The sequence below is a fragment of the Anser cygnoides genome, chromosome Z, assembly GCF_040182565.1.
Source record: "Anser cygnoides isolate HZ-2024a breed goose chromosome Z, Taihu_goose_T2T_genome, whole genome shotgun sequence".
Lineage (NCBI taxonomy): Eukaryota > Metazoa > Chordata > Aves > Anseriformes > Anatidae > Anser > Anser cygnoides.
In genome coordinates, this window is record NC_089912.1 from 54,960,487 (window position 1) to 54,973,033 (window position 12,547).

The window sequence follows — 12,547 nt, forward strand, 5'->3', positions numbered from 1 at the left end:
GGGCATACCTTACTACTCTAGGTATTATACAAATGCTTCATCATTAAATCTAATGCCCGAGAAGTGACTATACCTAACTTCACCAGGAAAAAAATACCTGTGCAGCAGTTGGTGTAGCAATCTACATTCAAAAGTCTTGCTTTGATGGTCCTATCATCTGAAGTTTTTCCACTAATGCTAAGTTATGATTTTTCACCATACAAAAATTTGCCTATAGCTGTCAGTATGCAACCAAGTTACTAAATTTATTTTTTTTTTTAATATTCTTTACAACTTTCACATTTGTTGACAAGTACTTTATCATATCCGTCAACCTAATTACACTCCCCTTTCCCAACTCTTGGGACTTTAACTGCTCTGGAAAACATGAATGCAGTCAGTGCATAAAAAGCTATACTGCCCTGAGAAATGTGTGTATAGAACTTTATTGCTGTACAAATAGTTTTAAAAATATTTGTTTTTATTAAAAATGTTACTTACACAGGGATGTTTTCAAAGGCATCTTCAAAATTTTCCTGGAAAAGAAAAAAACTGTTTTAATTAAATGTGTATGTGTATTTTGGGACTCTTTCTGTAAGATCTCAAAAAGTTACCTTTACCAGGCAGCGTTTACTATGCAACATACAGTAATACTCAGAATATTCATAGCCTACTGGCTGTCCCTTATGGTTTCGCTACAAATCATCACCCAAACAGATATATTTCTTATGGGCCTACTGTATCACATTACAGTCGAAAGTTAAACACAGACGATGACTTCTTCAGACTCACAAACTTCCACCATGTAAACTTCTAAGAGGAATACGGGCTTACGCCTCCATAATTTCTGCAGCACATCTAATGCATTCAGGATGCACTAGCTTACCTGCACAGAAAAAACAGCGTATAAAGTGTTCTGAGCATATAACTGATATGCAGGTTGACCAGAGTATACATGTCAAGTCCAAAATGCATAACAGATAGTGTGCATACACAGTCAACTCAAGCATTAGTAGGGCTTATGCGAACTACTTGGTGCAGGCATCAGGATGATGTCTCTTCCTCTTTCAGTTCAAATTAAAACAGAGGAAGAGATACATGAACATAAAATGGTCAGAATGATTCAGATCAAAGGACATCTACTTCTATATCCAGTTTCCAAAATTAGTCTGCAGAGTTGTGTAGCAAGCAAAGAACAGAGTAAACATCTACATCCTTCCATCCACTATGCATTTTCCAGCCATTAGCAGCTTGGGCAATTTCCTGACCTTGTTGTAGTTTGTCCATCTGGTAATTTTCAGGATCTCTCTGTTCCATATACTGATCCAGTCTTCCCTCGTTCATTTTAAATTAGTTATGCCATTACCTCATTAAGGAATTCCACATCCTTGTGTGATATTTACCTTAGAATCATAGACGAAACAACCTCCAAGATCAGCTGCTCCAACCACCAGTATCACCCACTAAACCATGTCTCTAAGCACCAGCTCCAACCCTTCCTTAAACAGGGCACACTGATGTGGCCAAAGTGCAGGTCCTGGCACTTAGCCACATTGAACCTCATCCCACTGGCCCCTGCCCATTGACCCATCCTGTCCAGGTCCCTCTGCAGGGCCTTCCTACCCTCCAGCAGATGGACACTTCCCCCCAGCTTGGTGTCGTCTGCAAACTTCCTGAGGGAGCACTCAATTCCCTCATCCAAGTCATCAATAAAGATATTAAAGAGGATGGGCCCCAGCACCGACCCCTGGGGAACACTACTGGTGACCTGTCACCAGCTGGATTTCACTCCATTCACCACCACTCTCTGGGCCTGGCCGTCCAGACAGTTTTTAACCCAGCAAAGAGCGTCTCTGTCCAAGCCATGGGCTGCCAGCTTCTCCAGGAGAATACTGTGGGAGACCGTGTCAAAGGCCTTGCTGAAGTCTAGGTATGCTACAGCAACAGCCTTTCCCTCATCCGCCAGGCGAGTCACCTGGTGATAGAAGGAGATGAGGTTGGTCAGGCAAGACTTGCCTTTCATGAACCCATGCTGACTGGGCCTGATCCCCCGGTGGCCCCGCATACGCTACGTGACTGCATTCAAGATGACCTGATCCATCACCTTTCCTGGCAGCAAGGTCAGGCTGACAGGCCTGTAGTTCCCCAGGTCCTCCTTACGACCTTTCTTATAGATGGACATCCTATCAGCATGTCTCCAGTCATCCAGGACCTCTCCAGATGATCATGACCGCTGATAGATGATGGAAAGCAACTTGGCAATCTCATTCACCAGCTCCCTCAGCACCCTTGGGTGAATCCCATCTGGCCCCATGGACTTGTGATGGTCCAGGTGGAGAAGCAGATCTCTTAGTGTTTCCACCTGAGCTGTGGGGGGTTTCTTCTGCTCCCCATCCCAGACTTCCAGTTTGGGAGGCTGAATACCCCAAGTATAACTGGTCTGATTATTAAAGACAGATATAAAGATGGCATTAAGAACCTCAGCCTTTTCCTTACCCTCATGTTCCCCCGAGTCCAGAAAAGAATGGAGATTCTCCTTGGCCCTCCTCTTACCGTTAATATATTTGTAAAAATATGTTTTGTTATCCTTAACCATAGTGGCCAGGTTGAACTCGTGCTGAGCTTTAGCCTTCCTGACTTTCTCTGCATATGCTGGCAACTTCCTGGTACTCTCCTCGAGCTGCCTGTCCCTTCTTCCATCAGACATTTTCTCCCAGACACTCAGCAAGAGAACTCACCTTAAACACAACACGAGATTGAATCTAACATTCAGTAAATACTTCAGAAGACACACCAACGCTCCATGAATTTTGTATTTCTAGGCAAACTTACCGGCAGAAAACAGCTACTAAATAATCAAACATTTTAACAATTTCTCTGCTAATTCAGCAATATACTGCAATACTGTGATCTACCTTCCTGAAAACTTTACTTGTTTTATCTAACGAATTTTCTAATAGAAATTATCTAAATTTCTATTCATAATAACTGTTGCAAAAGGACATGACTTTTTTCATTCTTTACAGGTAGAACATGCAATCGCAGTAGTTTGAAAGAGTGTAATAGCATATTCTTTATTGTCTGCAGCTGCCACTGCCAAGGAGTGCCATAAATATATTCAAAGATATGTTATTAACAGACTGCCCAAATGCTCTCTTTCAAGCTAAATTTTCTGGCTGACAATAGTACACTAGACAGGATAAGGACTACTCTGAAGAGTACAGTAGTCAACTCAGAAGACAATAAAATGATGTGTGATCTGAGGAAAGATGAACTGAGTTTCCAAAAGCTGATGAGATGCCAACAGAACAAACATCTTAAATAAAAACCGTGTTACCCATGTCTCACCCACACACTGATAAAAGTCATCAGCCTTCTAATAAAGTGCCTCTCTGAAGACTGTTTGCCTCCCTGAGCTATTTCCAGAAACAAGAGGAGAAATTCAGCAAAATAAATAAAACATACTGACAGTTTTTGAGCATGTTTCCGTTTTTCCTATGAGGACAACTTTACATGCAAAAATCACATTCAACTGTCAGATATTTACAAATAATAGTAACAACCAGAAGTTTATACTGACATGGAAAAATCTCTCTGATGTCAACCTCTTGCCTGCTCCTAGCACTTAAAGCTCTTTTAAACCTGAGAGCAGCAGCTACATACAAGCAGAAAGAGATAACTCACACATTGTATCTAGGTGGACCTTCTCTGTCCAGCTCCTGCTCATTTTTGTTCCTTGCTATTCATACCGGTTAAATGCATGTCTAAACATTTAGAAGGTGAAGAACAACAACAACATCTGTTCCCAGTTCCAAAGTACAGGTCACAGCCATGGCCTCTCAAGATTCCTCACAAGGGTTAAAACCATTGCAGAAGCAGTGACTTCTATGATTAAAAAACAAGCACTTTTTTTTTCTGAAGTTCTATGCACCCTCACAGTCCCACTGCACACAAAAGGGGAATTAAAAGGCATTCAGTAAGACATCTTGTTTTGTCTTTAACAGTCTCACGCAAACTTGTAGTTGACTTCATAGGATCTCAATGATTCTGTATATAACGAGGAAAGTTGAAGGCATTAAGTGAGAAATGTGGCCATTTTCTACTCCATTCCATGCCTCCTACAGGGAGGAAAAAAAAAGTCATCCTAAAGTGTAAAGGAAAGGACTGCAACTGAACTACCCAAAACAGCTCCTCCCAGATCAAGTTATGAGATTCATCATGTTCCTATAAAAATATAAAAGATTTCAGAAGTATTCAGAACGCAATCACTTTTCTCCAAGTAGCCTGTTACAATTAACTTGTGAATTAAACCTGTTCAACAAAAGAAAACATCAAGTTGTTACATCAAGAACATTTTGAACATGTAAAGTTATATTAGTATATTATATGCATACCTACATGTATGTCAAAAAAAAATCAAGTGGTTTGTAATGTTTGTCAATCCCTCAAAATACAGAAGCAGCCCAAAGACAAGGACAGACATTCTTGCACGTTTGGTTAAAGCCTAGTAAAGATTCCACCTTCAGTTGCTCATCACAACACCGCAGCCTACTGATGATAGGTACAATTGAAATGCCATAACTAACTTCAAGAGGTGCTTGTTCAAGTCAGTCTACAGTAAAGAAGATTACTTACTTCAAGCTAGATGATTTTACTAAGCACAGGTGACAGTCTGCAAACAAGTTCCTTCAAACTTAATGCCATGTGTAACTAAACCAGCCTTATTTGTGACCTCTACGTTTTAAGAGTGTTAATGGATGAATATAATTTCCTTTATTTACATGGCTAGAGAGACTTGCCAAAGACTTAGGATAATACAGTCCCTCATCCATTTCCTTCTGCTGACTTGGGTCCATCCTGCAGCAAGTCCTAAAGTATGTCCTTATTACAACAGCCACAAACACTCAGCATAAATATTCAGGAAATAGAATCTGCAGATGGGTCCACAATAAAAAAAATAAAATCATTTCTTCTGATATTCTACTCAGGAAAAAAATACATTAACACTTTATTCAGTACTAAGTGGAACAGTTAGTAATGTTTCTCAGTACATAACGCTGGGTAACAATTTTTATTGCACCTTTTTGAGAAAACCTAGTAACTTAATATGAATGTAAATTAAAGTGCCACTAGATGGCATGACATAAACTGATTTAGATTTTCCCACAAATCTGGAAAAGAAATTGGCACAACACTTCAAAAAATAAAGCTGTCTGAGAAAGACTTTTATTGAATCACAGTCATTTTTTCTCAGAGACAGACAAATGAGACAACATAAGATAGTGGTGAAATAATACTAGCCAGCATTAAAAGCTGTTGATGTACGACACTTAGTTGCCTATTTACAGCTTTATTTTTAGGTATTAATTGGAGGACTGCTTTAAGTCAAGCTGTGGAAAACCACAGTAGTAACTCCCCTCCCCGGAAAGTCCACAGTAATGGCAATCAATGAAAAGTGGTATACTTAGCAAGCACGTACACTTCAAGATTCTTTTTGTTCTGATTTTTTTTCCAAACTTTTATTCAAGTATGGGTACATCTAATTATTTTTTTCTTCTTCTACTTCCTGTAATTCACCTCAGCGCTGCTCCTCCCCTCAAGATCAGGGCTGAGGGGAAAGGATGCACAGAGAATCAGGCCTCTGTCAAAAGCCATGATGACCAGAACACTTCATGCCTCTACTTGTCCATAGGAATTTGCCTTTTTGGATGTCAGTTGCTGGATTCCCCATAAACAAAGATAGAGGTCTAAACTTTGAGAGGTCTAAAATTTCACACCCCAACAGGAAGAACAACATAGCTTGCACTGCAATTCTGTAACAATTATCATTCTGTATAGGAATTTGTCTTACATGACTCTAGGGAGTTTAAACAAGATTTAGTTGACACACTCAGCAGCCATTTTCTAAAATCCAGAGAGATCCACCCTATTCCCTCTACCTAAAATGGTGTAGACCAAGCTGAAAGGGTACTAACATGCACATAGCATGTGGGGGTAACCACTGTCTTGGTGGAACATGGGCTGTATCATTTTTTCTTTTTAGATACAGGAGAAAAGTGTGACTATGAGAAGAGTAGGGAAGTTACAGGGAAAAGAAGCTGATCTGCAATATCCACACTATGGACTGGGACTATCAAAGAGAAGCCTTCCCGATAATCTTAATTTCGAACCAAATCCAGTTTCTAGAAAACAGTAGTCATCACACAGTTTTATTAGCAAATGGAATAGAATATTAAAAATGTACTTTGAACAGAATCCAAGTAAATACAGAAAATATACATTTTTATTATTATTTTATGTGACTTTGTATGTATTCATTACTTTTTAGCCCGAGTCAGGAGTCCATTCATAATAAATTCAAAGAAACAGGTGGCTACACATTTCAAATTCCATACCCCCAGGAATGACCCCTTAAAATGAGCAGACAGTGGAGCTTGCACCTTGCTCAAGGATACAAGAGGGCAACATACATCCATTCAGTTGACTTGAATGGCTTGTATCAGGAATAGTGTAGCCAGCAGGACCAGGGAGGCGATCATCCCCCTGTACTCTGCTCTGGTGAGGACAAACCTCGAGTACTGTGTTCAGTTTGGGGCCCCTCACTACAAGAAGGACATCGAGGCCCTGCAGCATGTCCAGAGAAGGGCCACGAAGCTGGTGAAGGGCCTGGAACATAAGTCCTGTGAGGAGCAGCTGAGGGAACTGGGGTTGTTTAGTCTGGAGAAGAGGAGGCTCAGGGGAGACCACATTGCTCTCTGCAACTGCCTGAAAGGAAGCTGGGGGTCAGCCTCTTCTCACAGGTAACTAGTGATAGGACTGGAGGGAATGGCCTCAAGTTGTGCCAGCGGAGGTTTAGGATGGAAATTAGGAGACATTTCTTCTCAGAAAGAGTGGTTAGGCATTGGGACGGGTTGCCCAGGGAGGTGGTAGAGCCACTGTGCCTGGGGATGTTTAAGGAAAGGATGGACCTGGTGCTTAGGGACATGGTTTAGTGGGTGACATTGGTGGTAGGGGATGGTTGGACAAGATGATTTGGAGGTCTTTTCCAATCTTAACGATTCTATGATTATGTGATTCTGTTCTATGACTAAGCTGAGAACTATGAAGAGAGCTCTGATGAGAAACGTCAGTGAAACTGGGAACATTCTGAGACATGCAGCCCAGGAGCATGACTGACCCCAAAGCAAGAAAATAACTGGGACAATCCCATTTCAGTGGGATTGCACCTTCCAATCTCAGCAATACACTGCTTCTTGTTTTAGGCTTGTTTTTCTGTTTGTTGTTGATGATGTTTTATTTGGTTTTGTTTGTTTTTAACGCTAAAGACAGGACATTTCAGAGACATTTTTCTGCAAGCTTTTTTCTTTCCATTTATCATGATCTGTACTTTGGAGTTCTCCTTCAGGGAGGCAACAGTGTACTCAGCATTTAATTAAATACAAATACTGCATAATCCACTGCCAGTTCTCTACTCACTTATTTTGCATTTACGTAAGAATATTGAGGTGTTCTTACTCTGCCAAGTAGACTGAAATAATTTTAGCCAAAGAACTGCTACAATACCCCCCCAGCTACTGTCACAGCAAGCAACTGAAAAGACTTAAGTCACTGTAAGCTGCTTAACATGAAACCAATCTCAGGTTTTTAAAAAAAAAAACACACAGAAGTTACAATTAATAAAGAATTAAAGCATAGTTATGAAAGTCAACTTGTGTTTTTTTTTTATATAAAAAATGATTTGAGACTACTAAACATTTCTTGTATAAAAACAGACACTTTGGATTTGACAAACCTTCTTTCATATTCTAGGCTGATCTAGTTTAAGTGGTCTCCCGTAAAGCATACTTTATATCAATAATTAGCGAACTAAACATAAGGAAATACAGTTGTCAGGGGAATACCATCATTAAATTGTTTCTAATAAAATACCCCCAAGGCTTCATTCAAAACAATTTTTAATCAATACCCTAGAAGTGAACGAAATCTTCAGCTGCGAAGAATTATATTGGAGTTAGTGGAACACAAATCGTAATAAGAAAATGCTGCCTTTAAGAGACTGGCATCAATGAATAATGCAGTCTCAAGTGAAGAGCTGTAAATGTAAAAACAATGAAAGAAATCATACACGCCGGCTGAGGTTGTATTACGGAAAGCAACAATCTGGAATAAGGCTAGAAGGTCATTTTGACAAGTAATTCAATATGAATTCCTATTGTTATTGAGATCCTTAAACTTATCTGCAAACAGTTGAAAAAAGTTTTAGCATGCAACACTGAGAGGATGAAAACAGTAAAACTTTTTACTTCCTTAGAGTTCAGCCTTCCTGAAGGTTGGTTAATATGTACAGATACTGAAGAGATTCCCCAAAATAGTCCAAGAGCTAGAACACGACTTAATGTAAAAGCTATTTAAAAGTTTAATCACTTTGATTTACCAAGCAGAAATATTTAATATCTCATTGAAAAAGTTTCAAAAAAATCACACACAAACACAATATCACACAAGCACAAAATCAGTACAAAGTAAAATCTCTTTGGTTTCTTGTAAAGATTGGTTTTCATCATGTCTTTTTTCCTGCTGAGTCAAATTCACATTTCTTCAGGCAGAGTGTTAAGTAAGAATAACTATGGACCCTGTCTTTCATGAGTCCAGATTAAGAGTCTGAAAAGTACACAACGTTATGGCTCAGCTAAGCACAAATTACTAGGTTCAACATCAGCCAAGTTTCATAAGAACTGATTGCTTTTGTTACACAAGGAGCAATTATCTGTAGTTCTGACAATACTTTACAAAGAACTTGTTCAAATTAACTCATAGCCTGCAATTTGAGCCACAGACAGTATTCCGCTACAGAATTTACTGTCAGAATTCCACTGCATAGAATCAAACGGATATTTATATTTCATTTTAGGTAGTTTCTGAATACTGCTCTTTCTCCTCTTTCCCAGAAGTGTGCTTATTCTCCACACAACATAGAATATCTTCATAATGGATTATATGGATATTATTTTGCTGCTTCTCCTCCCCTCAAAAATTACTCCCAAAGAATTAAAAAACAGAAATGACTACTTCACAAAAAAAGAATGATGGAGATGAACAATACTGTAAGCTTACTGATTTAAAGTTGTGAAAATTCACTTTATAATACTGCTCAGCTAAAAATAAATTCACCTAAGCAAACTCATTTGATTCATCTAGAGCAAGAGAAGTCTAACATGTCTACGCGCACTTCAAAACCTTAGGTAGAAGCTGTATAAACTAGAAAAAAGTAACCGAGAACTTTACCTATAAAACAATCTGTTGTGGACACCGTTCTTGCATGCTAATAATCAGATGATGGTGTCACCTAAGGACGGAATTCAATTGTCACTTAAGTGGGCTGTAGCATTAGAAAGCAAGAGCTGAACCGAAACACACAAATTCTGTTTCTACTCAGTGCAACTATTTTTTTTACATGAAAATAACTCCTCCTCTGAAGGAAAAAACGATGCATTTTTGTGCTTACGCAGTATTTCAAGTTCATTGGCTTGAGCTCTAAATATGATCCATCTGCTTCTTCAAAGTTACTCTTAAAAATACTTGGAATAAATAAGTCTGAACTACTGAGCTTGATCTTTGGCTTCTGAGAGCTCAAGTTTTTCATCTGCTGTGGAAAACTTTTAGGATAACACAGCTCCTCCAAAACAGACACCAAACCCTCCACTCGCCTCTCTGGAAAAACACTGGTATTTTATGCAGTCTCACCCACATGGAACACCATGTCATATTCAAGACCTTTACTAATGTGGGTGATTTGATCAGTGGTCACGTGCTAAGAAAAAACAAAAAACACAACATCCCACACACAAAGAGAAAACAGGAGTTGATAAGGTAGAACCCAGCTCTACTGTAAATTTGGCTAAATAAACTGTAGCTAAATACAAAAGCCAGTGTCATTTAGCTCAATCATTAGATGTCAGTACCCACAAGAACGAAGGTGTCTCCATTACAGCCTAGAAAGCAGTGACCTTTCCATGCAAAGCCGGTTACCTCAAAATTACCAAAATACATATGAAAATTGAGTCATAAAAGTTCCATACTCAATTTTAACAGAAAACAGATGCTTTCAATGAAAGCACCTGCTGTAGTTAAGTGTTAATTATTAACATGTTCTAAAAAGCAGACAACTCTTGATTTGCACTCAGCTGCATGTAAGCAGGACATTTCTAAAGCAGCATACCAGCCACTTTATATAAACGAGGTCTGGACTGGGAACGATTATATTCAGCGATGTCAGTCGTTGTGGGTCAGAATATCTACATACTAGAGCGAGCATCAAGATGAAGCCTTTTCTGAATCTACTTCTAAACACCAGGCTTAAGGCAGTCTCACATCAGTACACTAGCATCAGTCTCGCCTGTTCTGACTGCAGCTGGCTGAGCTTGCGCTGTTTTAAGCAACAGCTCTCCCCTGTTAAACTGAGAAGTGGAAATAGGCAGACTCGGTTACACCATCAGCAAGGATCACAAAACACTTCATTATAATTGACATGCAAATGGCTGCTGTCAACAGTTATTTGTGTTCGCATTCATATCTGACGTTTTGCGCATAAAAGTGAGAATGTAACTTCAGTTAAAGTTGGCTGAACACCAGTCTGGATTCTCTTACAGTTTACACTGGCACATTCCTGCTATTTGACCTGTATTTGTCAGTTTGACCTGCAGTTGCTTTTGCACAAAAAGCACGTTTAAGAGTCAAAGGAATAGGGTAGCAACACAGAACATCATTGCTATAATAAAGTTTATATATACATATATAAACAGTTAGCCATCTTTCCTCTCATATATCCCAACAAACAGCCCCAAGTTCAAAGAAATATCAGTTAGGCATATGTTTGTTAACAGCACCAGGGAAAAAAAACATTGGGAGTTGCTAGTCCAGTACAAACGCATCAGAGTATGCTCCTAAAGGGATTTTCAAATATGTCACTATTCTTAGTCATTTTTATTGGACAAAACTGATTGCCAAGCAATTCTACAGACAAAGATAAATAAACATACGTAGATGCACTTTGACTGGATACATCTGCCTTTCAATACCATCAGAAAAGTGACTTGAGAAGAATGGGAAGGTGACTAAACAGACTGAGAAAGTAGGGACTACACAAAAACGTTCTCCTCAAAGGAGATACTCCAGAAGACACCATAAGCTTGTCCTCTCTGTCAGTAAGAATGATTGTTCTATCAGCTTAGTTCTTCTTTAATTAGACATGCCTGAGAGTCTTGCAAACCTTTGTGCCAAGCTCATCAAGATTTGTTACAAACTTTTGTATCATGTCATTTCTATGAAATGATTGAATGAAGCCCTATTAAAGTCAAAAGGAAACATAGGGTGCTATTTATCACGTCTGTAAGCTGGTAAGACCATCTTCACGTTTTTCCAGACCTAATTCTTCTGATGCATAGCCATATGCATTAATAATTAGGTATATCTACATCTTCCAGGACACAGCTGGTGGAGACTTTTCTACTGTCAGTCCAACCAGCCTTCTACAATCCATTTCCAAAGACTGTATAGAGGTCCTTCTTGAATTCATTAGAAGATGGAAAACACAGTGAGATGTTTTACAGAAAGAAAAGCACAGGGAAAAACTAACTGGAAGCAAGTCTTCAGCTGGTGCTTAACAGACATAACAAGCGTTTATGCTCTTGATTTGTTTGCATGCAGTCAAGGTATCAGCAAAGTCACAGATCTCTGACACAAATAATGAAGCTGGCAAAGTTAAAATTTCACAGCTAGGGAAATTTCACCCACTGTAGTTCAGAATTGTCTATCCCTCATGAAGTTTAGCTTTCCATAACTGGCAAAACTTCACAGAAACTTTAGCTCAGTCTAAACAAAGGATCATTAGATAATCTGCTGCTAACAAAACAGCATTACTTCAAAACATACAATTTTAGTGCACAAGAAGTTAAGGTTGTAATCACTTGACTCAACAAAACCCACCAAATAAGATAAAAGCTATCAAAGCTATCATGAAAAGGGAAGTTGGAAGACCCATCTGACAAACACCAGATGACACATCCGTACTCACTTTGAAATTGCACAATCTCAATTCTTCCTCTCTCACAAGGGTAGATCTGCCCAGCTGCCTCACATAACCTTCCTACTTTTATTTCCATATTTCAGTATGCTTGATGCAGATAGTGAAGCAAAACCTAACAGTTCTCACCATGTTATCACAGGATGCTCAAAGTAAAATTTAAAAAGCATAGAAAAATTGGAAGTAACAGCAGCCAACGTAACAAGGCGTTTATTTCACTTTTAGAAGATTTTCATTTTGCTGACCAAAATGATTCCTCATCAGCTGAAAAAGCAAGGAAGAGAATGAGAAAGGAAAATTCCTTAAATCACTTGTTTCAAACTGCCTTGATGGGAAAGAAAGGCTATAGTTAACTTGAACCTCTTCTGTTTCTACTTGAGATTTATTCCCACCATGATCTTTTACCAAAACATTTGAAAAAGTAAGTTATTTTATGATGAATAAAAATTTCTTTCATTGCTGTTTCATAATTTGAGTGCTACATCT

At 38.9% G+C, this 12,547-nt stretch overlaps 1 protein-coding gene across 2 annotated transcripts in view; it reads right to left on the minus strand.

The window, feature by feature from the left end:
* The window catches only part of TTC39B (tetratricopeptide repeat domain 39B), an 81,766-nt gene that overhangs the window by 59,358 nt on the left and 9,861 nt on the right, over positions 1–12,547 (minus strand). For both annotated transcript variants that reach the window (XM_066987992.1, XM_066987991.1), the window contains one exon: positions 481–515. In XM_066987992.1, the coding sequence (XP_066844093.1) occupies positions 481–515 (35 nt within the window). Of the gene's footprint in view, positions 1–480; positions 516–12,547 lie in introns of those variants that run through there.